Here is a 27430-nt window from a genome sequence, read left to right as displayed (position 1 = left end):
CATCCACAAGACCCTAGGTTCTATCCCTGGCATCCCTCCTACAAGGTATTTTAGGGCTGAGGGCAAGGCTCAGGGATAGACTATGTGTCTGACCTGTATGAGGCCTTGTGTTTGACCCCTAGCGCAGTGAAAGCAGACCCAACAAATGGATGAGGGGGCGGGGGTGGGGGGAATGAAGAACATAGCAACAGGAGAGTGAGAAGAGATACAGTTTGGTTGGTTGGTTTTTAAAACGGTTTCTCCATGTAGCCCTGGCTTTACTGGACTCTGTAGACCAGGCTGGCCTTAGATTCAGAGATCTGCTTCTGCCTCCAAAGGTGACCACCACCGCCCTGTGAGATACAGGTTTTTGAGCACTGAAGGAGTCCTGACCCGTGAGCTAGGAAACTCAGGAACCAACCTGAAATACATTGCCGAGCCTTAGAAGAGTGGAGCCAACGGGACCAGCTTTCCCCGGACTAATGGAGTTGTTTCTGGACTGGACTGGATTGTCAGCACCACGGATAAAATAGCCTCACAACAGAGCAAATGACCATGAAATTTCAGAACCGTGGGGAAAAAAAAGACCTAGAAGCTTCTAGAAAGAAAACCTGGTGTCCCTTCCAAAAGATAAGGCAGAACCCAGGCATTCCTAGAGCCCCAACACAGGAGGATTAGAGTTGGAGGCCTGCTTAGGTACATAGTGCGACCGACCACGTCTGAACAAAATATGCTGGGATGGCTCTGGTCTTTCCAGCCCCAGCCAAAGGTTAGCATTCAGCGGAGAAATACAGTCGCTTCGGGATTCTGAGGGACAGTGATTTCAGCATAGAATTCTCGGTCATGACAAACTCGAATATGAGGCTAGAACCTTGTCACAGATGCTGGGATGGTTACCTTACATGCCTCCACCCAGGGGATTGCCTGCCAAACTGGGGAAGGACAGAAAGCTCAGGGAGACTCCTTCCCGATGAAGGGCAGAATTTTCTGGAATGAAGACACACAACCAGAGTTTGAGTTGAATAATTAATAAGATTAGGAAAAACACAGCAAGCATGGTCGTGGGAAGGGCAATTATTAACTCCGGGGAAATAGGTACGCTGGGCGGAATAAGGAGCAGGGTTCACTAAATGGAGGTCGGCAGTGTTTACGTGCAGTTCCAACAGCAGCCACCACTGCTGGCTTAATATAAACCTGGGCTATTGGAGGGACGGAGAGTGCGGTGGGCTCAGGGTACAAGGCCAGGTGGTAGTAAACAAAGATCAAGAGCCCCAGTGCAAGCACCTCCGTGCTTGGGGATAGTGGAGGTGACAACAGAAGTGCTGGCTAGGCTCAGGCTTGGGGGATGGACCTGGAGTTCCTGGGCTCTTTGCCTGAATGAAAGTAAAAACAATGGAAGCTTAAAATAACTGAAGCAAGCCAGGAATGTGGGCACATTCCCTCACTCCCAGCACTCGGATGCAGGCAAATCTCTGAGTTCAAGGCCAGCTTGAACTATGTAGTGAGTTCCAGGACAGCCAGGGCCATGTAGAGAGACTACGTCTCAAGAAAACCAGAACACCCCCCCACACACACACACACACAAAAAAATCAAAACAAGAAATAGTTTATAAGTTTGGACAATTCATTGCTGAGAGAATTAGACCAGGAATTTAACATTAAGGAGAAAGCTGGCAGACCCAATACCCAGGACCCACTTTGTGGAACTCCCACAAGTTGTTCCCTAATCTCCACACTCATGCCGTCCTTCTCCAAAAGAAACCTGAAAGGAAAGCATTGTTCTTCGCCCTTGACTCAAGTTACTGATTTAAACTTCCTGTGAATGAACTGCCCTCAAAAACAATGTCCTCTTCCCCACTTGAGCAAGATCGCCTCGCAGGACTGCCGCCCAGGAGCAGGTTTCCCCTGGTCTCTGAGAATGTTCACAAAGTGCTAACTCAGATGATGGGGCTGTGTGCCTGTTGGTGCCCTTTTGCGGATCTGTTTGTTTTCAGGGTTAGTTTTGAGAACACAGATGCTGTGGCCTTTGGCTCCACTCGTGTTGTGGAAGTGAGAGGCGGGTCTGTTGATGCTGCCCCTACAGGCTTACCAATGGCAGCAGTTTTGTGCTTTCAGTGAGAATGCACTGATCGCCATGCTAGTCCCGTGAGGTAAGAGCTGTTAACTGCCATAGCTGGAGAAACTGGAGATCGGGCTGACGGTGTTTGAGCTGGTGTCCGCAGCCAGTGAGAGCAGAATTGGGGTCCAGCTTCATAGTCTTCCCCTTCAGCTGTGTGTGCTTCTCTTCTGCCAGACCGGCCAGGGTCCTGCCTTCTCCCTGGGAGGTCAGAGTGTGACCTCGGAAAGGAAGCGCCTGCTGGGTACACAGCCGGCCTCCCAAGAGCCCACATCTTGCCCATCTTACCTAGAGTTCGGTTTATCTGGGTCGGGTGGGAAGTATACAGAAAGTAGTTTCTGAGCGTGGTTGGAGAGAGCTTGTCCGTCGTTCTTAAACTTACTTTATCTAAAATCAGAAATAACATTTTTAGTTCTGGTTAGTTCTAGATCTCTGCCTAAGTAGAATAATTGTTTCCTGGGATCATAATCAGTTATTTTGTTTGTTTGTTTGCTTTATATTTGCTTTCAGGATTTTTGAGGTATGGTTTACATGTGTCTTAGTTAGGGTTTTACTACTGTGAACAGACACCATGACCAAGGCAACTCTTATAAGGACATTTAATTGGAGTTGGGTTACAGGTTCAGAGGTTCAGTCCATTGTCATCAAGGTGGGAGCATGGCAGCATCCAGGCAGGCCTGGTGCAGGAGGAGCTGAGAATTCTACATCTTCATCTGAAGGCTGCTAGCAGAATACTGGCTTCCAGGCAGCTAGGATGAGAGTCTTAAAGCCCAAGTCCACAGTGACACACCTCCTCCAACAAGACCACACCTCTAAATAGTGCCATTCCCTTGGCCAATCATATTCAAACCATGACAACTTGAAAAAAAAAAAAAAGTACTGCCATTCATTCATTCATTCATTCATTCATTCATTTTCGACAGGGTCTCTTTATGTAGACCAGGCAGGTCTTGAACTCACTGAAATTCTCCTGCCTCCCGCAGAGATTAAAGGTATATGCTACCACACCTGGCTTGATCTTTTTATTTGTTCTGTTAGACTGTCTAGTGTATATAGTGTATCTTGATCATACCCACCCCAGCTCTCCCTCTCCCTCCCAAGTGCTCCAGGGCAGACCCTTTCACATTCATGTTCACTTAAAAGAAATCTTACTTCCTGTGTGTGTGTGAGCTCCTGACTGACTGACTGTGCACTCTGTGTGTCTGCAGAGGCCAGAAGAGGGTGTCAGGTCCCCTGGAACTGGAGTTACAGATGGTTGTGAGCGGCCGTGTCTGTCGGTGCTGAGAACGGAACCTCAGTATTCTGCCTGAGCAGCTCGAGCTCTTACCCTCTCAGCCATCTTTCTAGCCCCTCCCCTGTAAAAACAAGTGTCTTTACCTTGTCTGGGTATGCATGTGCGCATGACTCTGCTCTTGTGTACCCATACCACTCTGTGCGTGGACGTCAGACTCCTGGCTTATGGGTCCATTGTCTCCTTTAGCGATTGGTCCTTAGCTTTGATATTTGGTCGAGTTAGTGCTGCTGACGTGTGCGTGGGTGTGGGGCTGCCTTCCAGTGCTCACATCTCACCCACAGTCATCAACCAGGGGTATATATTTGGGATATTTCTGAAAGGATATGTTCTGTCTAGAGGTTTTTGAATTTTGCCTTTCCTTCTTCAAGTTCAAGAAAGGTATGTTGACTGGATTAAAATAGTGTGTCCACATTGAGGGGGATTTTTGTTCCCTGAGCCTGGAGATTCTACAATGTCTAGAGAACTGATTGTCACAACTGGGGCAGGAGGAGAATGGGCTTCTGGCTGTGACTAGTGGGTGGAGCTGAGAAATACTGCTGAAAATCCCATAACGCACAGAGGCAGCGTCCGATGTCAAGTCGTCATCTGCCCGTGCACACTCCGTGCACGCATACACCCTCAGCGTGTGTCACGTCTGCTGAAACGTTGTGTGGGTTTGGTCTTCACAGGTCTCCGAGACGCTGAAGCGCTTTGCAGTGAAGGTGACGACAGCCAGTGTGAAGGAGCGGAGAGAGATTCTCAGTGAACTGGGGCGATGTATTGCTGGGAAAGGTGTGTATTTGCCCGCGCTGCTGCGTCCTGTGGGAAGTCTGTGTGCTCTCACTTTGTTTAGTCCCTGAGCCGGCTCCTGCCTGCACCTTTTTTTCCTTTTTTAAGTGTGCTTCAAAACAAGTGAAACATTTGGGTCAGTACAGGTAGGTTTGTTTTTGTTCTGCTTTTGAAACAGGGTTTCTCTGTGTAGCCCTGGCTGCCCTGGAACTTGCTCTGTACTCCAGGCTGGCCTCAAACTCAGAGATCTGCCTGCCTCTGCCTTACTTACTGGAATCAAAGGTGAGCACCACCACTGCCTGGCCATTTTTCATAGTTTTAATTATGTTGATTCCAAATGTTTCTAAAGATACGTCAGTCTTTTTGAGTGGTACAGTGGGCACACAGACATTTTCTTTGTGATTTGGGACACTGTTCCTTGTATGTCCACGGACATGAGAAGATGGTAGCAGGCGGTTTCCAGCTAAGGACCCTAAGCCTTGCTAAGATTGAGAGATCCAAGTTTTCTACTGCTCCCTGAGAACATTCACCACAGGTGTTTGAATTTCACTACATCTTTTTTTGTGGGTGGGGGGGAGTGGTTATTTGAGAAAAGGACTCCTTAGAATGGCCCTGAGTTGCCAGTCGCCTTTCTTAGCACTTGTTCCTGGAATTATAGGTGCACACTACTGCACCAGACTCAAACCAGCCAGCCTACCTTCCCTTCCCTTCCCACTCGCACCCCCAGACATCCTCTCGCTGGGTGGACCCAGCCGTCTTGTAGCTCATGGTTGTCCTCTAGCCTCGGCCTCCCTAGTGCTGAGCTCATGGATGTCAGCTACCACATCTGGCTTTTCCTACCAGTCTTCCCTCACATTCCTGCCTGCTGCTTCAAACCTGCTGTTGCCTGGGTGACAGCCAAGCTTGTTAAAGCTGTAAGTGATGTCAGCTGCTGCATGAGCGTCTCGGTTGTCCTGGGTGCTGCAGGGATCATTATGCATCCTCGGAGGTGGCTCTCAGCAGGGCTGTAGTTGGTTAAGGTCGCTGTGCAGTGCATGTGTGTACTGAGCCGTGCTGGGGGGTTCCGTGCAGAATAACCACTTAAGTCCTGCATTCCTCACCCCGTTCAGGAGGAAGTTTGACTGCGCCCCAGTTTATGAACCGTTCTGCATCTTTAGAAGGTGGTTTTGCTTTTCTGGCCCTGAATGTACAGTTCGGGGTACGTTGTACTTGTGGAGTGCTCTGGTGTGAAAGCGCAGCCTCCTCCTGGGGTCTGTGGCTTTCAGTCCTCTCACACTCAGCCCAGGTTGAACACGAGCTAGGGATGCCTCTCCAAGGCTGGTGAGCGAGACCCTCTGCAGCTTGTGGGTGTTTCCTGTCATTGTTCCTGGTCTGTCAGCCTGTCCCTGGCTCTGGCTGCTGGTTTCCTTAGTGCCGAGAGCTCCACAGGGGCCGGTCTCCGTGCTGGGCTTGTTTTCTCTCCTTCAGCTGGGCTCCTCCCGGGCTCCAGTGTCTCACACATAGGCCGAGTTTCCCCAGCCAAGCTTCCCTCTGCCGGCTGCCTGCTGTGGTCTGGCGGGTCTGCTTGTCCCAGCTGACTCTGCCAGGCCGTTCTTGTTGCCCTCTACTGGCTGCTTGGCTTCCTGTTTACTTCCTCCTTGGGAGCTGGGATTTCAGCAGAGCCCACCCGGCGGGCAGGTGCCTTGCCGTACTGGAGTCTTAGAAGAGACCTGAGTGCAGGAGCTCTCAGTGCACCCACCCGTCTTCCTGCCCTCTGCTCTTCCCACAGCTGACTGATGTGTCAGCAAGTCGAGACTTTCAGAACCGTCTAGTTACAGGCGCTTTCTGTCCTAGCTCCTCGTGGTTCTTAGTCTTTGCTTTTTCCTTTTTTTCCGAGACGTGGTCTCTATGTAATTCCCTCTCTCCTTGAACTATGTAGACCAGGCTGGCCTAGAACCCATAGAGATTCACCGTATCTGCCACTGCCTCCCCGAGGAGGGCTTGGATTAAGGCATGCATCACCACCTGGCTTATGGCACTTGCAAACATTTGTTTGTTTGTTTGTTTGTTTGTTTGTTTGTTTGTTTTTGTCTTTTTTTTTTTTCGGAGCTGGGGACCGAACCCAGGGCCTTGCGCTTGCTAGGCAAGCGCCTTGTTTGTTATTTTGTGTTCATGCCTGTTTGTGTCTGGTGTATGTTCCAGTGTCAGGATACACATGTGAAGGACAGAGAACCTTCTGGAGGCATCTCTTTCCTTCCACCTGGGTTCCAGGGGTCAAATTAAGGTCAGGCTTATAAAGTGTATACCTTTACCCACTAGACCACCTTGCCCCCCACCTGTTTTGTTTCTTTAGTGTATGAGACACGGTCTCTGTGTTACCCAGGCTGGCCTCAAACTTCAGGGAGCAGGTGATCCTTGTATCTCAGACTCCTGAGTAGTGGGGAGGGACTACAGGCCTGTGCCACCACATTGGTTTATGCTGTCTGTCTGTCTATTTTTGAGACAGTTTACTCTGGCTGGCTTGTAACTCGCTATGTAGGCGACTGTGGCCTTTAACTCACAGAAACCTGCTGGGCTTAAAGGTGTGCATCCCTGCATCTGGCCTTTCTGCTAATTTCTAGACCACTTGTTAGGCTGTGTGAGCAAACACCTGCCACGCCTCACAAACTGAACAGCGCAGTGTAAGCCAATGCCCAGGCTGCGGAGCAGGGCAGTCGGGCGTGGCCCTACTGCTCCCTGCTTTGTAGGGAGAGGGGAGAGGGGATATTGAGGTCTGGTGCTTCCGTCTCATTGGTTCAGCACATGTCTCCTTACTCTAAGCTTTTCTGTACCGTGTGTTTTTTCTCCTTGAGATTTTACAAGGAACGGACGGGGCTTACTGAGACTTTGTAAGGTGCCGGATCCTGTCTGACAGGACTGATGTCAGCAGTCGCTCAGCACTGTGCTTGCTGTTGAGTCTCTGTAAACTTTGCTTTCAGATCTGCCAGAGGGAGCAGTGAAGGGGCTCTGCAAGCTGTTCTGCTTGACCCTGCATCGATACAGGTGAGTGCGACAGACACCCGGGTTTTAGACCATGCCATAGAGGGACACTGTGTCAGGGAGACAGTGTAGGACAATGGGTAGAGCCTCCAGCTGTTAGAGCCAGACTTCTTAGGTCCATGCTCTTTACTGGGCAAGGTACTTAGCCTCCCTATGTCTCAGTTTCCTCATCTGCAGAATGGGGGTGATAGCATGTCACACCTCATGGGAAGGCGTTAGTGTGAAGGCCTGGGACCTGCCTTATTATGATACCTCAGCACATGTGTGTAGTCATTAGTTGCGCTTGTAAAGCTTTGAGGTCATGCGGCATATACCATGAGCATACATTCTGCCTCTTGTCATCCTGTACTCTTTCTGGGGTGAGGTGGCTTCGTCTCCTTCATCTCCATCACTGGAATGTAGGGCCCTCGGTTTCTCCCCCAAGAAGAGCAGTGCTTGGCATCTGCTGTCCTGTGTCTGCTGAGGTCACCATGTTGCTCCCCGCTTCCTTCCCACCCTAGGGACGCAGCTTCTCGCAGAGCCCTGCAGGCAGCCATCCAGCAGCTGGCTGAGGCCCAGCCAGAAGCCACAGCCAAGAACCTCCTGCACTCTCTTCAGTCCTCAGGGGTCGGTTCCAAAGCGTGTGTTCCCAGGTAAGGGGTGAGGGCTGGGTGCCTCCAGGGGTTAGCGGGGTCTTCTCAGGCAGGGCGATGTAGAGCTGTGAGCTCGCCTGGCTCGCTCTCTGGCTTTGCACTCTGCAGGGCACCTAGAGAGCGCCTCTGGAGAGAGGAGCCAGGTTACTGGAGAAAACTAACCCCTGAGCTGTCTCCAACCTCATGTTTTAGTGTTGCCCGTGTCAGGTGATGGGACTTTAGCCGGTGAGGCCTGGACTCTTGTCCCGAGTTGTCACTGATGGTGCTGGGCATCAGGATGAGCGTTTGTCTCCAGATGGAGGCAGGCTCTGCACTCAGCTCTTCTCTCACCTTCTCCTGTAGCAAAAGCAGCGGCTCAGCCGCCTTGCTGGCCCTGACCTGGACCTGCCTTCTTGTGCGGATTGTCTTTCCCCTGAAGGCCAAGCGGCAAGGAGACATCTGGAACAAGCTGGTAGGTCCTTTGCCTTTGGAGCCACAAGGGTCAGCTTTACCCCGTGATGTGAGGCGTCCCTCACATCCAAGTGCTCGCCAGTGGCACGGGTCCGGTGGTGGGCATAGGTGCCATAGGAATCACATTCTGTTCACTGAGGTTCCCAAGTGTCTCTGTATCAGCCATGTTGGGAGGGCCTTGCCTTTGTGAGAGGCCAGACCAGGGGAGACAACTGAAAGGCAGGCCGCTGGATGCTAAGGTGATATAGATGATGCTGTTTCCTGGCTAAGCGGTCTCTCACTGTGTCTAGATTTCAGGGTGATAGGGTTCCGGCTGCTGTCTTGGTCCTCTCCTCTCCTCTCCTCTCCTCTGCTCCTGTGCCTGCACCTTGCACACTCTCTGTCTTTCCTTCCCACCTGTCTGCTAACCTGCTAGCCAGCTGGGAGCATCTCTTGATGTCTAGGTATGCTTAGTACAGGTCAGGGCAGGGGCGTGCTCGATGGTTCTGGATGGAGTCTTGCGTGTGATGTTGTGGGTCTAATATTTGGCCATGAGATTTGACAGAGCCACTTAACCTACTCACCTCAGGGAGGTGTCACAGAGAGCCTTGCAGTGGCCATAGGCACTGTACAGTGCCTGTACATGTAAATGACTCGTGGCATTACAAACCTGAAACCATATCATGGTGAAGCAGCCAGCCAGGCAGACAGACAGACAGATGGCCTTCTGTCTGCTTTCCTACCTAGACACCTTTAGGGACAGCTGTGGTGTGGCCTTTGGCAGTGGGTTAGTGGTGAGCCAGAGCTCTGACATTTCCTTGTTAGTAATTGGTATGAGTTTGACTCTGGAAGCCTCCAGCGTGTGGCTTTCATTGTTAGCGAATGGCTTTCTACTAAGGTGGCTAATAATAGGCAAGATCCCTGGCTGATCTCCTGAGTCCTTACAGCGTTACCTGTGGGAAGTCAGCCGGCTCAGTGAGTGGGAGGGTCGGCTGTAGAGTGTTGTACTGCAGGACAGAGCGTGTGTGACTCGATGCAATGACAAGGCTCTGGGCTTTTCCTTTGCTGAGTCCGTTAGATACGGGATTAATTCAGCTGTTTGCTGGCTGGCCCTGGGCAGAAGCTGGGGCTGCTGTGTAAAAGCGCCGAGGAGCCCTCTGCTGATGTGGAGCTTGCTCGCTGCTGGAGAAGACACAGTGGGGAGGTGGGGAATGTGGCCAGGGTGGTGGCAGCAAGGCTTCTGTGAGGAGGAGGTGACTCGAGCAAGGGCTGGCTCATCTCAGAGAGAGGGGATCCCAGTAGGGTTCTGAAGGTGGCAGAGGCGGGCCCGTTTAACTATTGAATCTTAACCCTGACAAATACAACAGGTGTAGAAGGCTGTGCTATTAGCATAGCCTATAAAAACACAATCGCATAGACGGCCATGACTCTTCTTAGCTACTGTGGTCCCTGGTGCACTAGATTTTGTGATTATAGAAATATTTTCTGTGTATCTGATCATTTATGGCCCAGTGGTGGAGGATTTTGTTAACATCTGTGCTTTCTATCTCTTTAGGATTTATTCTTTTCTTGTCGTTGTTTTTGAGACGGCGTCTCACTTTGGTGGCTGGCCTAGAACTCACTGTAGAACAGGCTGAGCTGGCACTCACTGAGATCTGGCTGCCTCTGCCTCCTAAGTACTGATCAGAGGAGTCCACCCTACTTGCCTCTAGAATTTGATCCTTAATGAAGGACAAGTCTAGGCAGATAACATTAACTAGGACCGTCTGGTCTTTTTCTGTTTGTTATGGGGTGAACTTGGGACTTTATACATGCTATTCTGAGCTACGTCCCCATTTGTGTCTTTAATACCGTTTTCTCTGTCTGAACGAGAAGGTGCACCCTGTCATAGGAGGTAAGTAAATGCACGAATAATCGGTGTAGGTAAAAAATAGGACTTGGGGCTGGAGAGATGGCTCAGCAGTTAAGAGCACTGGCTGCTCTTGTGGAAGACTCTGGTTTGATTCCCAGCACCTACATGGTGGTTCACTACTGTCTGTAACCCCAATTCCAGGGGCTATGGTAGCCTTTTCTGGCCTTCCGCACACATATATGTAGTGCACAGCCATACCTGCAGGCAAACTACCCATACAAACTGAAAAGAAGGGGGCGGGGACTTAGGCCAAGGGTTGGTAGAGAGAAGAGGGTAGAATGGAAGAAGCCTAGTGGGAAGGAAGTGGATCTGCAAGCCTGATGTCTGTGGCAGACTGTGAGGGTCCCGGGTGCCTGTGTCAGTCATCCTGAGTATAGTATTTCCTGTCCGGCAGGTGGAGGTGCAGTGTCTGCTGCTGCTGGAGGTGCTGGGCGGCTCCCACAAGCATGCTGTGGACGGCGCTGTGAAGAAACTCACTAAGCTATGGAAAGAGGTGAGTGGTGCTGGTGGGAGGGGGGAGGCTGCGCCTTCTCTGTGCCACCGCTGCCATCTGACTCACCGCTGTCTGCCTCCTCTTCAGAACCCTGGGCTGGTGGAGCAGTACTTCTCAGCCATCCTCAGCCTAGAACCCAACCAAAACTATGCCGGCATGCTGGGGCTGCTCGTGCAGTTCTGCACAAACCACAAAGAGATGGACGTGGTCAATCAGCACAAGGCAGGTGTCCAGCATGGTGACTGTGGGTTTGCTGCATCAGGCGGTCTGGAGGGAAGGAGTGAGAACTCTTTGTCCCATGGCCTCTCCTGTGGCTCAGTGAATCCTGGTGTAGACACTGGGGTGATAGTTCACTCTTCACCTCTGGGCAGCACCCATGCACCAAACACTGTGCAGGAGACTGTGACCCTCGTGAAACGGAGTCAGAGGTTGTTACCTAGTTAATTCCACCTGAGAAGTGTGACAGGAAATAGGCATGGGGGCTCTGACTTGGACTGTAAGGCAAGGACTTAGGGGTAAAGTGAAGCTGGCAGTAAAGAGGTGCGGCAGAGAGAGAGAGCATCGAGAGGGCGAGCGGGCAGGCGGGCTGGTGTGTGGGAGTGATGAGGGCTCCAGATGACCCTGCGGTGAGCAGGCGGGGCCAGCAGAGCCCTGGAAATGACTGCTCCCTTCAGTAGCGAGCACTGGAGAGTGGGAAGCTGTGGAGTGGGACCCCTGCCTAACACTGGGTCCGTCTGTCCTGTAGAGCACCCTGCTGGAGTTCTACGTGAAGCACATTCTGATGAGCAAAGCCAAGCCTCCCAAGTACTTGTTGGTGAGTGGACTGCACATCCGCCGCCCAGGTGGCACCAGATCCTGCTTCGTCTGGACACTGCCTGCTCCTTACCCGTCCCTGAGGCCGGGGCCTGACTCTTCTCTTTGTAGGACAACTGCGCCCCGCTGCTCCGGTTCATGTCCCACTCTGAGTTTAAGGACCTGATTCTGCCCACCATACAGAAGTCCTTGCTGAGGAGCCCGGAGAATGTTATAGAAAGTAGGTTCCTGCTGAGGGAGCTGCTGGGAGGCCAGGGCTGGCCGAGCAGTCCTGTTCCGTTGGCCGGTAGCAGGATGGCTTGTGCTGGGAGTGTGGCACGTGTCGCTCTTACCCAGTGGGCAGGCTGTGTGTGCCTGTGCCTGAGTGCGTGCACCCACAGAGGCCAGAGAAAGGCATCGGATCCCGGAACTAGAGTTCTAGGCAGTTGCGAGCTGATGTGGATCCCCGGAACTAGAGTTCTAGGCAGTTGTGAGGCTGACGTGGATCCCGGAACTAGAGTTCTAGGCAGTTGTGAGCTGATGTGGATCCCGGAGAGCAGCTGCTGCTCTTACTGCCGAGCCATTGCTCCGACCCACAGGTGCTGTCTCGTGAGGAGCTTTGGAAGAGTATCCCCTTAGAATACTGCTCATTGTTAGAGTCTGCAGAACTTTCTGCGGACCACTGTGATTAGTAACCCTTTCTATAGACAGCTTGGACTTGCCGGGAGGCCCTGAGCCCTGGCTCAAGGGTGTGATGACTTTGTGGCCTTGTAGAGGTGAAAGACAGTCTTGTCACCACACAGCTAACCAGGCTGGGCAGAATGGACGCCTGCACTTAAAACTGACGTCCAGTGGTTTCTGTCCCCTTAGCTATCTCCAGCCTGCTGGCTTCAGTGACACTTGATCTCAGCCAGTATGCCCTGGACATCGTGAAAGGCTTGGCAAGTGAGTGTGCTGACCCCTCTGTACAGGAGACCTCTGCAGCCCCCGATGCTCCTTTCTGCTGTATTTGTCAGTTTTTTGTTGAAAAGGGAGTGGGCAACAGCTTTTTGGGTTAAAGGTGGTTTCTGCCAAGCTTGCAAACTCAAGTGTAATCCTAGAAACCCCATAATGAAGGGTGAGAACCCACTCCCACAGATGGTTCTCTGACTGTAGTGTGTGCCGCAGCAGCCCCTCCCCCCAGACAGAATAAATAAATGTTAAAAAATGAGAAAGAAGGGGAGGGCTCCCTCCTGAGGTTGTTGATAGTGAGGTCGGAGAGCTGGGAGCCGGGGCACTGGGAGGAGAATAATGTCTGGGCCATCGGCTGCTACTGCCCCTGAGCTGTGGCTCTGTGTGTCCAGATCAGCTGAAGTCCAACAGCCCCCGCCTGATGGACGAAGCGGTCCTGGCACTGCGTAACCTGTCCCGTCAGTGCAGTGACTCGTCCGCCACCGAGGCCCTGACCAAGCATCTGTTTGCAATCCTTGGAGGTGAGCTGGGAGGCGGGCACAGTAGATGGCCAAGGTTGGAACTCCGGCAGGGTGCGAACTTGATCCTGGGTCTGCTCCGGGAGAAGCTGTGGAAAGGGCACATCTCTGCATGTGTGAGCAAAAGCACACATGCCAGTATGGAGGGCGATATCAGCATCTTTAAGAATTTGTGTGTTGTGTTGATGGTAGAGAAAAAGAAAGGTGTGAAGATGGTAATAATGCCCTTGAGTCGTGGGAGCACGGGTGATGTAAGAGATTTTCTGTAAGAATGTGATACTGTATTTTAGTCAGAAAGCAGAGGCTGTAAAGTGCTGTGTTAGACCTGAAGCGTTGCTGCTTCAGGGTGCACATGCGTGTCATCCAGTGGGGCCGGTGTGAACAGGCACTTCCTTTACCTCCTTGTAGGCTCTGAAGGGAAGCTGACCATCGTAGCCCAGAAGATGAGCGTCCTTTCAGGTAGGGGTTCTGTACTAATGGGGAGGTTTAATGTAACCACCAGGTGAGGTAAGCCCTTTGAACCCTGATGCTTCCAGCAGGAGGCCTGGCTCTGGCAAAGGGAATTTCTGGAGGACAGCAGAGGGAGGGTCTGTCTGTCATGGGGGTGGGGGGAGCATGGCTGCTGCCCGGGGTGGGGGGTGGGGTGAGAGTGGGGTCGCAGGAAGGCTTGTTCAGGGGCAGGGCTGACCATAGCATCTGCCTTTCAGGGATTGGAAGCCTCAGTCATCATGGGGTATCGGGGCCTTCAGGTCAAGTTCTGAATGGGTGTGTGGCTGAGCTGTTCATCCCGTTCCTGCAACAGGAAGGTATTTCCTCGTGGCCTGGGGAGCGAAGAGTTTACACCCATTCTCTTGGATTTACTTTTCATCCCCGTCACAGGCCTCCCTCTCCTCCTAGTCCCACCTCACAGAGCCCTCCCCCCACTGCCTCTTCCCCGCTTTGGTACCACTGCACCCTGGAAGTCTAGTCTCAGCAGGTGCAGGCACCATGGCTTTCAGCCAGCCTTCTAAGAGGCTTTCTAAGGGCGCGCCTCCTTGAGTTAGCAGGGGGAGGCTTGCCTTGTCACACTGCTTGCAGTGGTTTGATGTGGTTATGACGTCAGACCAACTGGACTTGTGCCGCTTGCCCTAGTGCACGAAGGGACCTTGGTACATGCTGTCTCTGTCCTGGCGCTCTGGTGCAACCGGTTCACGACAGAAGTGCCCAAGAAGCTCACTGACTGGTTCAAGAAAGTTTTCAGCCTTAAAACGTCCACTTCTGCAGTGAGGCACGCCTACCTGCAGTGCATGCTGGCCTCCTTCCGAGGTAAGCTGCCCCCCTCCTCTGAAGAGATGGCTGAGCACACTCCCCACGGGCTCTCTCTTTGGATTCACTTACTGAACTTTCATCATGCCACCACCACCGACTTCCCAGTTGTCACAGTAGCAGCCTCTTCCCTTGCTGGATTTTACTCAGAAAGGACCTACACTCAGAACCTGTTGCACTGAGATCTAGTGTAAACGTCCAGTGCTGTGTGATCCCTAGCCCCGCCCCCTTGCTTTAGAGGTGACGTCACCGACTGACATCTCGGCTCAGACCTGTAAAGCCAGCATTTGGGAGGGAGGGGGAGGCAGGCAGGACCTCTGGGTCATCTTGAGCTGCGTACTGAACTTGGGCAGCTGAAGTCTGAGTGTGTGCTTAGCTGCAGTTGTAACTGTGAAAGTCTGCTGATTTGTTTTGAGGTAGGGTCTCTCTCCATAGCCCTGTCTGTGCTGAAACTCACAGGTCTGCCTGCTGGGATTAAAGGCCCTGTGCCACCACAGCTGACTTACTTATTTAGTGTGTTTATTCCACAGGTCAGCAGCTTGGTTTGAACTTTGGGGTTTGGGTCTGGAGGTCGTCTGGTGTGGGGGCAGCAGATTAGAGTGGGTCGGCCTGAGTTAGCAGGTGTTGTGTGTCAACCAGCAGTTGACAGCCCTGCCTGCATGCTCGCTTAGCACCCGTGTCCATGTGCAGGGGAGGAGTAACTGACGATGAGTGCAGTATGATTCTTCTGTTTTTAATTTTTATTTATTTTAATTTATGCGTGTAGCATTTAGGTCACAGATTCTTGTTCTGCTCTTTGAGGTGTTGGGCAAGTTAACTGAAGGACTTTAGCCAGTTCATAACCTGGGTGGATAACGTCTTCTCATGTAACATTGTCACCCCTGCCAAGCAGGATGTCTCTAAGGTGCTTCTCTCCACAGGTGACACACTCTTGCAGGCCTTGGACTTTCTGCCCTTGCTCATGCAGACAGTAGAGAAGGCGGCCTCCCAGAGCACTCAGGTCCCCACAGTCACCGAAGGCGTCGCCGCAGCCCTGTTGGTCTCCAAGCTCTCTGTGGCTGACTCACAGGCTGGTAAGGGTCTGCATGTGTAAGGTGACAAGGCTCTTTTCATAGGCCCTGATCCCTCAGCTTCAGGGCCCACTGGTGTCTGCAGGAAAGAGCTCAGGAGTGCAGTGGGGACCTCGCTGTCCGTGACTGCAGTGCTCCAGTGGCGGCTGGTTTGCAGCATTGCTAGCCTGAGTGTCAGGACTTCACGTCGTTTTGTTGTTGATGTTTATGTGTTCCTGTGTGCGTGAGGGTTTGCCTGCGTGGATGTTTATGTGTTCCTGTGTGCGTGAGGGTTTGCCTGCGTGGATGGGCATCACAGGCATTCGGGACCACAGATATCAGAAGAGGGAGTGGGATTCCCTGTAGCTGGAGTTAGAGACGGCTGTGAGCTGCCAGGTAGGTGCTAGGAACCTGGGTCCTCCGCAAGAGTAGCCAGTGCTCTTAACCACGGAGTCATCTTTCCAGACTTTGTGTCTAAATGACTTACATATTCATAGGATGTTCTCGTTCATTTCCATTGCTGAGGTAACTCACCCTGACAAAAAGACACTTAGAGAAAGGAGCTACAATTCCAGCTACAGCTCTGGTCATCGTGGGAAAGTTAAGGCAGGAACTTGAAGCAGCAAGTTCTCTCACATCTGCAGTCAGGGCTGAGAGGAAGTGTCATGGTCACTCACTTGTCTTCAGTTGGACGTCCTTTTCACCCAGGTCAGGATCCCCCACCTAAGGAGTGGCGCAGCCCACCACGGGCTGGGGCGAGTCCCATCAGTTGACTGAATTAGGAGAGTTTTCCGCAGACAGGCTGCACATAGTCTAGGCAGCAGCTCGCTGACTCTCCTGACGGCTCTATGCTGTGTCAGTTATGATGAGAGGTGACCGTTGCATAGGGTGTAAGGACGGCTCGGTGGTTAGGGACATTTACCTCCGCCTGTGACTCCAGCTCCTGGGCATCCTATGCCTTCTGACCCCGCCGGCACTGCGTTTACGTAGTGCACATACACTCGGATACAGGAAGTAAGTCATTTACAAAGTACCACAGAGGTAAGTCGTAAAGTGATAGCTTCCTTTTAGCCCCGTCTTCAGCCTCTCGGCTTCTGTGTGGTTAGGAGTGGCAGTTTCATGTCCTCATGCCGTCGGTGTACAGTGGAGCATGCTGGGTCACAAACTCTGTTTGCCATGTCACCTACCAACCTCGTGCAAGAGCCTTCCTTCTTTTCCCGCCCTGGGATCCTCGCCGCCCTGAGTCCTCTGGCTCAGTCGGTTTTGTCATCCTGACACTCCTTGAGGAATCCAACCTAAGGAGAAAGATTTGCTGTGGCCCACGGTCTTCGAGGTTCCAGTCACACGGTTGGGCAGTTGGCCCCTTGTGTTTGGATCTGTGTTAGGTAGGGAGTATGTGGCTAAGCAGAGCTGCCCATCTCTTGGTGGCTGGGAAGCAAGAGAAGAGAGAGACATATCTGTTTCTCTTTTAAGGGCCTGTGTGTAGTGACCTGACTCACTTCCACCTAGCTCTTCTCCTGATTTTGCCACCGGCCAATGGTGTCACAAGCTGGGGACCAAACTTGTAGCATAGGATCCTTAGAGCCTTCCTCCTGCCTGCGCCCTTACCTGGCTGTGCTTCTGTGGTGAGAAGTAAGGTTCTTTGTCTGCATGCTGTTGTGTACCCACTGTGTGCCAAGGCCCTCGGCCGCCTTGGGTGAGGTAACGTGACACACCCACAGCTCATTTCAGGGTGCATCGGCACCTGCCCTCGGCAGGGGTGTGGATGGCTAGTGGTTTGAAGGACAGTGAGTGAGTGACTGGGGAGTGAAGAGTGTTGAGAGAGGATTCATGAAGAATCCCTGAGCACCTGGGAGCGTGAGATGCCCATGAAGGAATGGCCTCAGTTCGGGAGAGAAAGCGAGAGCTGCATTGTGTGGCCCTCGGGGGCCAGTCAGGCCCATGGGTAGGTGAACCTTCCAGGGGAGAGGCTGCAGGCAGAAGAGAACCCTGGCATTTTCCACACTGCATGTGAGACCAGAGGCTGACAGTTGGTGTCAGAGTAGGAGAGCACGGAGCCTAGGAACAGTCAGTCCTTCATGGAGGGTCTCACAGCCTGCCTAGAGCTTCGGCTTGGAGAGCCATGCTGTGGGGACATGGGACATGGTGCACTGCGTGTGGGGTGACCTTTGCTTTCTTTCTTTTTTTTTTTTTTTCTTTTTTTCGGAGCCGGGGACCGAACCCAGGGCCTTGCACTTGCTAGGCAAGCGCTCTACCCCTGAGCTAAATCCCCAACCCCTGACCTTTGCTATCTTGCAGAGACCAAACTGAGCAACTTTTGGCAGCTGGTTGTGGATGAGAAGAAGCAGATTTTCACATCTGAGAAGTTTCTGCTCCTGGCTTCAGAGGAGGGTGAGTTTATGGTCTCTGACTGTTCCTGGGCTCCTGCTTAGCCAGCACCTTGGCTCTTTGTTTGTTTGAGATAGGGTTCCACCGTGTAGCCCTGGCTGTTCTGGAACTCTCTCTGTAGACCAGGCTGGCTTCAAACTCACAGAGATCCACCTGCCTCTGCCTCCTGAGTCCTGGGATTTAAGGTGCTCGCCATTGCCTGGTTAGCTTGGCTCTTTTCTGAATGAATTCGTTCCTGTGGGCGGGTCAGGCTCAGTAGACAGGGGCTTGGGAGGATTATGGAGACAGCGCTCGCTCGCTTGCTCGCTCGCAGGGAGCTCGCAGGGAGCTGCAGTATCAGCTGCAATTACAACTGAATGGGTAATTGGTGCTGTCGGGGGTTATGCTAAGTGCTGCTGAAGTTGTGGCAGCTCCACTCCCCCACCGGGCGACAGACACAGAAACTACTGCTTTCTCCCCTGGCAGCAAGGGAACAGCGATCTCCAAATGTGCAAACTCTAGGTTGCCTCACAGGAGTCTGCTGCTAATTAGCGATTTGAAAAGTCTTTTGACTCACAAATCACAACATTCTATTAATGAGCTACAACTATTAGTCACTTTCTGGCTTAAATTTTTTTATAGTTAGCTTTTGATTAAGAACGACACTCTTGGGGTTGGGGATTTAGCTCAGTGGTAGAGCGCTTGCCTAGGAAGCGCAAGGCCCTGGGTTCGGTCCCCAGCTCGAAAAAAAAAAAAAAAAAAAAAAAGAATGACACTCTTATAGTTCAAAGACAAGGCAGGAGGGAATCCGCACTGACGTCTCCTGCCTTGATCTGTAGTCACTCGGTTCTGCTGCTTCCAAGTCCTGTCCCTCTGTTCTCGTCCTCCTTCCACAAACAGCTGTGTGTCACTGTCACAATCGTGCTTCCCAGCCTGGGAATCAGTCCCTTGTCCCTACCCAGGCTGCAAGTCCAAGGCACTGACCAAGCTTACTTACAGTGAACTGATTTTTCTTTTTTCTTTTCTTTTTCTTTCTCTTTTTTTCTTTTTTGGTTTTTGAGACCGGGTTTTTCTGTGTATCTCCAGAACTCCACCTGCGTCCTCTGCCTCCTGAACGCTGTGTTAAAGGTGTCCTCACCACTGCCCAGCTGTGTTGGTTGTGGGTTTTTTTTTTAAAGATTTATTTATTTAATGTATGTGAATACTAGCTGTCTTCAGACACCAGAAGAGGGCATTGGATCTCATTACAGATGGTTGTGAGCCACCATGCTAGGATTTGAACTCAGGACCTCTGGAAGAGCAGTCAGTGCTCTAACCGCTGAGCCACCTCTCCAGCCCCTGTGTGTTTTCTTCTATATGTTTGAGTGTTTGCTTTCATGTATGTGTACACCTGGTACTCTTGAAAGGTCAGGCGAGGGAGTTGGGTCTGGGGTTGAAAACAGTTGTGGAATCCAACCCAGGTCCCTGCAAGAGCCACAGGCGTCAACCACTAAGCCATCTCCCAGGCTACACTTATTGTAGCCTAGGCTAGCCTAAAACTCCTGATCTCTGCTTAAACCTCTCAAGTACTGGGATTATAGGTGTGCACCACCACTCACAGGTAGCAATTTTTAATAGTAAAAATTAGTCTATACATTCTTATTCATATATATGTAATAAAAGGAAGTAGAAAGAACTATAGCTTCATATCTAATATTAATCATTTAAATTTTGCTGTTAAATTTTTATTTAATTTTAATTTTTGGATATGTGGGCAGAATACATTTAGTTATTTTAGTGTGTACGTGTGCATGCACACGCAAGTTGGAGGTCAGCTTTCAGGAGTGGGTTCTCTCCGTCCACCGAGTGGCTTCAGGGACTGAGTTTAGGCTCCTTTACCCACTGACCCCATACCAGCCCTGCTTGTTTGCTTTAAGGCCTTGCTCTGTTTCTCCCTTACAGCCCTGTGTACTGTGCTGCATCTGACCGAGAGGCTTTTCCTTGACCACCCCCATAGGCTCACCAACAGCAGAGTACAGTACGTGAGCCCCGGGAACTCCATTCACCTCGTGTTGGGCGTGAGGCGGGTGTGGCTTCCCAGGGACATGTGCGTGTGTGTTTGCAGGCAGTACATGTGTGCGTGTGTGTGTTTGCAGGCAGTACATGTGCATGTGTGTTTGCAGGCAGTACATGTGTGCGTGTGTGTGTTTGCAGGCAGTACATGTGCATGTGTGTTTGCAGGCAGTACATGTGTGCGTGTGTGTGTTTGCAGGCAGTACATGTGCATGTGTGTGTTTGCAGGCAGTACTACCGGGTCCTGGTGGCTGTGCTCTTGAGCCGCACCTGGCATGTGCGCAGGCAGGCCCAGCAGACAGTCCGGAAGCTGCTGTCCTCTCTTGGGGGCATTAAGCTGGCCAACGGCCTCTTGGAGGAGCTGAAGACTGTCCTCAACTCTCACAAGGTGAGGATCCAGGTTCTGCAATGACTCAGGTGACCTCTTTCCATCCGTTTTAGCTGGACCCATCTGTCCTGGGATGTTCTCAGGCGGGGTGAGTCCAGGGCCTTCTGTGCTGCAGTCCAGCTTTAGAAACATCTCTGCCCCTTAGAGCCCTTCTGCCCTTTGATGTAGTTCATCCAAAGTATTTTTGGGTATTTCTTTTTTTATTGTTCTAAAACACTTAATAATTTTATTTTTCGAGACAAGGTTTCTCTGTGTAGCCCTGGCTGTCCTGAAACTCACTCTGTAGACCAGGCTGGCCCGGAGATCCACCTGTCCCCCAAGTGCTGGGATTAGAGGCCTGTGCCACACCCCTGGCTTACTTAATAATTCTGAATGCACACTTACCCTCACTTTTGATTTTATTTTTTTTCACAGTACCCTTAAAGGCAGGCAGAGCTTATAGCCTTTTATACTAGCTATGTAGGCCGTGAGCTGACCTGTCCGGATTGTCTCAGGCAGCAGCAGGTGGACGCAAGAGACAGAGGCCTGCATCATTTAAGTGCTGTAGGCGCCATGTGTCACTGACTTTGCTTCAGCGGTGTGTGGGCCCTCCACAACCAGTCTGCCCTCACTCCTCCCTCAGGGCTCTAGGCGGGCTGTCCTGGGCGCTCTGTCTTTCCAGGCGTGTCTTGTAGCCTGTGGACTTGTGGGCAGGAGCGAGGCATCAGGTTGCGCTCCAGCAGGATTCCCAGTAATCCAGGAGTCCCAAGAGGCCCCGGGGACTCATCGCTTCCCTCTCTACAGGTGCTACCCTTGGAGACTCTTGTGACAGATGCTGGGGAGGTAATGGAGACGGGCAAGACCTATGTGCCTCCTCGAGTTCTGCAGGAAGCTCTGTGTGTCATCTCCGGCGTTCCGGGGCTCAAAGGCGACGTCACCAGCACTGAGCAGCTGGCCCAGGAGATGCTGATCATCTCCCACCACCCGTCCTTAGGTCGGTAGCTGTGGAGGAGGGGGAGAGGTGGGCGGTAGCCATCCAGGCAGAAGGCTTCAAGAAGCCCCTCCCTCTCCTTCAGTGGCGGTGCAGTCTGGACTCTGGCCAGCACTTCTCACCAGGATGAAGATTGACCCTGAAGCCTTCATCACCAGGCACCTGGACCAGATCATCCCCAGGATCACTACACAGAGCCCCCTGAACCAGGTAATGCGTCATACGCTGGTTTTGGACTTAGGTCAGGATCATTGGGTATGGCAGAACCCGTCTCTGATGCTCGTTATGGTATAGACTGATGGTGTCTGTCTGTCTGGCAGTCTTCTATGAACGCCATGGGCTCCCTTTCCATCCTGTCTCCTGATCGAGTCCTCCCTCAGCTCATCAGCAGTATCACCGCGTCTGTGCAGAATCCTGCGCTGTGCCTCGTGACTCGGGAGGAGTTTGCCGTCATGCAGACCCCTGCCGGAGAGCTGTTTGATAAATCCATCATCCAGAGGTGCGGCTCACTGAGGGCCTACTGCTCTGTTACTTTCCCTCCCTGGCTCTGGTTTCATGCTTGTCTAATGGACGTGGGTCACTGTGGAGAGTAAGCAAAACAGCCTGTTTACCTGTCACGGCAGCCTGTCTGTCCACGGCAGGAATACCTGCCGTGTCCAGGCCCAGTGCCTAGGCCAGGGGTATCAGTGAATCTAATCTAACAGCTACCACTAACCTGGGACCTGGGGGCTGAGTGTGCCAGCAGTGATTATAGCGAGACCCCGTCTGCAGTGCAGAGGCTAAAGAGAGGGGTCTGAGTAAGGCCTTGCAGGCCTGCCCAGGGGGAATGTCAAGCTCTATACAGGTTGATTGACATTACTTGTCTCAAAAGATACAGTGGAAAGTGATAGAGATATTGGAAATAAGCCTCTGGCCTTTCATCTCCTCCGCACACGTGTGCGTACACACACACACACACACACACACACACACACACTCACACACACACACACACACACACACACACACTCACACACCACAAAAAGCAAAACTAAGTTAAAGTTTACCAGCGACACTTGGTGGCTGTCAGAAGGCTGAGGAGACCGGTGCCTCTTTTTAAGCTGGATAACTTCCTTGCCTTCCCCATATTTCAGTGCCCAGCAGGACAGCATAAAAAAGGCCAACATGAAGCGAGAGAACAAGGCCTACTCTTTTAAGGAGCAGATCATCGAGCTGGAGCTGAAGGAGGTGAGTTCACGGAGGTGTCTGTGAGCCCACTCAGCTTGGTGCTTGAGTTGTGGTCCTCCGCTCCATGCAGGGGTTCTCCTTGGTTCTGCTGAGGCTTCCCTCTGTCCCCCTGACCTGCCTCTGGTCCTCTCCATCGCTCTGCTTCCTCTGTGGCTTCCTCTGATCCTGCTCAAAGGAAACCAGGGTTTTACTGGACGCTGCTGCTCTGTCCTGCCTGCCCTGGCTTTGTAAAGACAGGCTTGTCTCGACTCTTAGAGCAACTACAGGGCCTGGCCGTCCTGACATGACTGAAACAGAACTGGTTCTGACAGAGCTCTTGTCTGTCAGCCTTTCTCTCCCTGTCTTCCCAGGCTGAGTTTTCTTGTCTTCTACATCTTATCACTTGCGGTGTCCTGATCCCTGCCTGTCCGTGCATGTGCTTCACTCTGTAGCCTTTGCAGTAGTTAATGCTCCAGCGTCCTTTTATGAACTACTTCTTTATCGTCTAACTTTACCTGCTAGATTGTGAGCTCCACGTGTGAGAGGTTTCATATATAAGTATATGTATAGATGTACACACACACACACACACACACACACACACACACACGGTCCTGGTATGCTGTAGGCACTCAGTAAATATTTATCGGAAGACTCAGAGCTCTCTCTGCACCCAAGCTGTTCTGAAAGATCCTTAAGTGTGTCTGAGGACTGGCTAAAGCCTCATGTGAAGCCATGTGGCCTTGGGAGATCATTGAGGGAGCTGTTGTTTCTCTGAACGGTGGAATTTCTCCCCTCACCTTTGTTTTTTAAAGCAGAGAGTCCTGTTTTAAGATTTGCTTCTTCACTGTTCTCTCCCTTTTGAAGGCATCCAGAGGCTGTGGCCTTTATAGGGGTGAGGGAGGGCACGTGGTGGGCTTGAGGGCCCTGGTCCTAGACTTGAGGCTGGCCTAGAATTCTTGGAAACCAGCGAGCTTTCCTCTGGTGGGAAGGTAGATCTGTCTTGTGGATGTAGAGCTGGTTTCCAACCCTGGTCCTTCAGGAAATAAAGAAGAAGAAAGGCATAAAAGAGGAGGTTCAGCTGACGAGCAAGCAGAAGGAGATGCTGCAGGCCCAGATGGACAAGGAGGCGCAAATCCGGAGGCGGCTGCAGGAGGTACGTGGCCGCCACGCACCACGCGCCACATGCCGGTGTTGGGAAGATGCTCTACGGCCCACCCTGCCCCTTGCTGTCTCAGTGGACCCTGCTGACTTTCTTCTGTTGGCTCTGCTTGCAGCTGGATGGGGAACTAGAAGCAGCGCTCGGACTCCTAGATGCCATCGTGACCAGGAACCCGTGTGGCCTGACACAGTACATCCCTATTCTGGTTGACGCCTTCCTGCCCTTGCTGAAGTCTCCCCTGGCTGCTCCCAGGGTCAAAGGCCCCTTCCTGTCCTTGGCTGCCTGTGTCATGCCCCCTAGACTCAAGACCTTGGGTTAGTCTTTATTTGCTGGCTGTGGGGTTACCTCAGGGGTGTTTGCACGGTGGGCTGGAGGTGCCTGTGGTGTTCTGAGGAGACGTGGTGGCCTAAGCTGCTGAGTATCGTTTGCACATGGAAGTGTCCCGTGGAGCCTCCAGCTGCATGTGCCTAAGAGCAGTGAAGTGGGGCTCTAACCTCCGCTCTGTCCTCTCTGCCTCCTCTGAGGATCAGGTTTACATGTAGTTAATTAGCGCCTCATCTTTCTGTGGTAGCTATGTTTTGGTGCTGGGGACCAAATCCAGGATCTCATGGGAGCCACACCCCAGCCCTCTGTACCAGTGTTCTCTCTGCAGTCAGGTTCAGTGGCAGTGAGACAGGGCTGCTGTGCTGTGGCGGTCACAGAACTTGTAAGCGCTGTGTCAGTGGTTTGCTCTCTGTTGGCGCTGAGGAAACATTAGCCAAGCGGGAGTGGTGGGAGTTCTGGCGGCCTAACTCTTCTCATGGTGGGACTGCAGGCTGCAGGCTGTTCTGAGGAGGAATGTCAGCTGGTGTTGTGTAACGGCCCAAGTTGTTCGTTTCCGCCCGATGAAGGAGCTGTGTAGCCAGAGCTTTACTGTGGGAACAACTCTCGCGTGGCTCACGCCTCCAGCACACTGACCTCTTAGTATCAAAAGTATCAGCCAGGAAGTGGTGGCAGTGGTACCCGCCTTTAATCCCAACACTTGGGAGATAGAGGCAGGTGCATCTCTCAGGTCGAGGCTAGCCTGGTCTACAAAGGTCGAGGCTAGCCTGGTCTACAGAGGGAGTTCAGCACAGAGAAACCTTGTCTCAAAAACAACACCAACAAATAAGAATGAGCTCTGCCAGGCAGACCTGGTACTGCAAGCCTCAAATCTGGAAATTTGGGAGGTAGAGGAGGAGGAGCCTGAGTTTTAGGCCAGCCTGAGCTATGTACATCATTAACAAGCAAACAGACATCATCCTCCCAAAACACATAAGGGCAGCTGCTGCCTCCACTCTCCTCTTTTGATGAGAAGTTAAGACATTTTGGCTCAGACAAGGCTTCTCTGTCCAGAGTATCTCTGTCTCTCGGGTCATCTGCCCCCTGTCTTCTCTCGCAGGCACCTTGGTGAGTCATGTGACCCTGCGCCTGCTGAAGCCAGAGTGTGCTCTGGATCAGTCCTGGTGCCAAGAAGAGCTTCCGGTGGCTGTCAGGAGGGCTGTGTCCCTGCTGCACACACACACCATTCCCAGCAGGGTGGGCAAGGGCGAGCCAGGTAAGGGACCAGGAACCAGAGGGTCCCTGAGCTTCCTGCACCTTTGGTCTTGGGAGAGTCTGTTATCCATCTGTCCACTCCCCGCCTCCCCCAGCCCCCTTGGTTTCCCTCATTTGCTCCTGTCGAGTGCCACATTCTGGAGCAGGGCCAGCCTGTGGCTTAGAAGCAGGACTAGTCTAGCACCAGGCTACCACCATGGTCCCCAGCACTGTGCTTGGTGTGGAAGGTTGCTGGCCTCCCCAACAGCCCTTGGCCTGCTTGGTGGCCCCAGCTTGTCTGCTGTGTTGCTTGACTCACAGATGCTGCACCGCTGTCTGCACCGGCCTTCTCCTTGATCTTCCCGATGTTAAAGATGGTGCTCACTGAGATGCCCTACCACAGCGAGGAGGAAGAGGAGCAGATGGCCCAGATCCTTCAGATCCTCACTGTCCACGCGCAGCTGAGGGCTTCCCCTGACACCCCGCCCGAGCGGGTGGATGAGGTTGGCAGTGAGCTCTGGGATCCCTGGTTCAAGAGCGTGGGGGAGGCAAGGGCTCGCCTACTTCTTGGCCCTTGGGCTCTGGTGTTCTATCACAGCAGTCCGCAGAGTGAGACAGCGGGCTCTGATGTAGAAAGGGGCTGGGCTGCTGCTTCAGAGCCTGCACATTGGTCTCTGTCCGTGTGGGTGCCTCGCATGCACTGTGTTCATTTAACTTGTCATCTAGTCATGGCTAGTCCAGTGACATCATCCCTGACTTGAACAGCACTGTATGTGTTGGCATGTTTCTTGTGTGTCTATGTCTAGTACATGTTGGTTTGCAGTTGCTAGGTTACATGACATACCAAGCCAGCCTCTTACTAAGTTCTTCTTTCAAAATTAACCTGGGCTTTGTAGGAGTCTTAGTGTAAGTCTCATTGTACCTGGCTGGCCTCAAACTCACAGAAAACCTACCTCTGCCTTCAAGCACTGTGTAAGGTGTGCACCACGCACGACATCCATTTGAGTGATGTGTTTTACTTGGCATTTCTTTTCTTTCCTTTACAAGTGAGTTTCTCTTCTCGGGTTCTGTGGTCTGTCAGTAGTTCACTCTGGGAGTCTGGCAAGCTGCACAGTTTGTGATAGGCTGGGTCAGCACCTATGGGCTTGGCTGTAAATAAACCTAAGAAGTTTCTACAATGACTAGTCAGTCACTTCTGTAACTCAGAAGGTTCTCCCATAGGTGAGAGAATGCCAGCAGACGGGCTGCCAGCACAGATACCAACATTTCCTTTGTTATCTTAACTTCTCTCCCGTTCTCTCCCAGAATGGCCCGGAGTTGCTGCCCCGAGTGGCCATGCTGCGTCTGCTGACGTGGGTGATCGGAACGGGCTCCCCTCGCCTACAGGTGACCTGCTTTCCCGTTGGCTTGTGCTGTGGTTTTTTGTGACTCTGACCTCAGGATGGGTAGTCAAGGCCTAGTGGCTCTTGTGTAGAAGGGCGGCCAGAGCCTGGCTTGACTATGGGGTCTTAGCTGTGGGGTGGGTTTTAAGTGTGTCTGTGTAACTGAGCCGCTGAACTGACCCACTGTATCAATGTTGTCCACAGGTTCTCGCCTCAGACACTCTGACCGCCCTATGTGCCAGCAGCAGTGGGGAGGACGGCTGTGCCTTTGCGGAGCAGGAGGAGGTGGATGTGCTGCTCGCTGCCTTGCAGTCCCCATGTGCCAGCGTGCGCGAGACTGCGCTCCGGGTGTGTGCATGCTTCCTTGTTGCTCAGGCAGAGTGTCCCTTACCTCAGACAGGGCCAAGAGGCAGACAGGAGGTCATGGGCAGTGTCCCTTACCTCAGACAGGGCCAAGAGGCAGACAGGAGGTCATGGGCAGAGTGTCCCTTACCTCAGACAGGGCCAAGAGGCAGACAGGAGGTCATGGGCAGAGTGTCCCTTACCTCAGACAGGGCCAAGAGGCAGACAGGAAGTCATGGGGTGGGTAGGGTCCTAAGTTTGTCCCGACGTAGCACTATCTAGTTTTCTTCACCGGGAAAGACTTCATCTAATTGTCAGTCTTGGTTGTGGCTCTCAATGCAGTTACAGATATCTTGTCTTTTCTTTTTTCTTTTCTTTCTGTGTATTGATAAAATATTCTGACAAAAGCAATTGAAGGGATTAAATTTTATCTCACAGTTCCAGGTTATAGTTCATTGTGGCAGGGAAGGGATCAGGAGCTTGGAATCACATTGCATATGCCGTCAGAAAAAGCGAGCAGTGGATACATGCTTGCCTGTGCTCGGCCTGCTTCCTCCAGTTATCCGGAGTCCAGGCTCCCTGCCTAGGGAATGGTGCCACCCATGGGGGGCAGGTCCCACATCACTAACCTAATCAAAATGACCCCTCACTGGCTTGCCTAGTGGCCCATATTCCAGGGGATTCTAGATCCTCTCAGGTTGACCTACCTGACAGGATTAGTGCGTTCTTCAGCCCTCCGCATCAGTTTAGC

The 27430-nt window shown here is 52.3% G+C and overlaps 1 protein-coding gene across 1 annotated transcript in view; it reads left to right on the top strand.

Annotated features, from left to right (window-relative positions):
* The first annotated feature begins 1923 nt into the window (after positions 1 to 1923).
* The window catches only part of Gcn1 (GCN1 activator of EIF2AK4), a 55268-nt gene continuing 29761 nt past the window's right edge, over positions 1924 to 27430 (top strand). Inside the window, exons 1-28 of the mRNA XM_032886505.1 lie at positions 1924 to 2028; positions 4058 to 4160; positions 7115 to 7178; positions 7676 to 7807; positions 8150 to 8258; positions 10543 to 10641; positions 10729 to 10863; positions 11387 to 11455; positions 11566 to 11674; positions 12304 to 12378; positions 12777 to 12905; positions 13311 to 13361; positions 13610 to 13708; positions 14034 to 14207; positions 15128 to 15280; positions 17555 to 17647; positions 19565 to 19640; positions 19904 to 20063; positions 20847 to 21036; positions 21119 to 21243; positions 21354 to 21532; positions 22167 to 22260; positions 23282 to 23395; positions 23517 to 23715; positions 24822 to 24977; positions 25277 to 25458; positions 26261 to 26341; positions 26542 to 26685. Coding sequence (XP_032742396.1) covers positions 1924 to 2028; positions 4058 to 4160; positions 7115 to 7178; positions 7676 to 7807; positions 8150 to 8258; positions 10543 to 10641; positions 10729 to 10863; positions 11387 to 11455; positions 11566 to 11674; positions 12304 to 12378; positions 12777 to 12905; positions 13311 to 13361; positions 13610 to 13708; positions 14034 to 14207; positions 15128 to 15280; positions 17555 to 17647; positions 19565 to 19640; positions 19904 to 20063; positions 20847 to 21036; positions 21119 to 21243; positions 21354 to 21532; positions 22167 to 22260; positions 23282 to 23395; positions 23517 to 23715; positions 24822 to 24977; positions 25277 to 25458; positions 26261 to 26341; positions 26542 to 26685 — 3399 coding nt within the window. The remainder of the gene's footprint in view (positions 2029 to 4057; positions 4161 to 7114; positions 7179 to 7675; positions 7808 to 8149; positions 8259 to 10542; positions 10642 to 10728; positions 10864 to 11386; positions 11456 to 11565; positions 11675 to 12303; positions 12379 to 12776; positions 12906 to 13310; positions 13362 to 13609; positions 13709 to 14033; positions 14208 to 15127; positions 15281 to 17554; positions 17648 to 19564; positions 19641 to 19903; positions 20064 to 20846; positions 21037 to 21118; positions 21244 to 21353; positions 21533 to 22166; positions 22261 to 23281; positions 23396 to 23516; positions 23716 to 24821; positions 24978 to 25276; positions 25459 to 26260; positions 26342 to 26541; positions 26686 to 27430) is intronic.

Source organism: Rattus rattus, chromosome 16, assembly GCF_011064425.1.
Source record: "Rattus rattus isolate New Zealand chromosome 16, Rrattus_CSIRO_v1, whole genome shotgun sequence".
Classification (NCBI taxonomy): Eukaryota; Metazoa; Chordata; class Mammalia; order Rodentia; family Muridae; genus Rattus; species Rattus rattus.
This window is presented reverse-complemented; position numbering and strand designations above follow the sequence as displayed.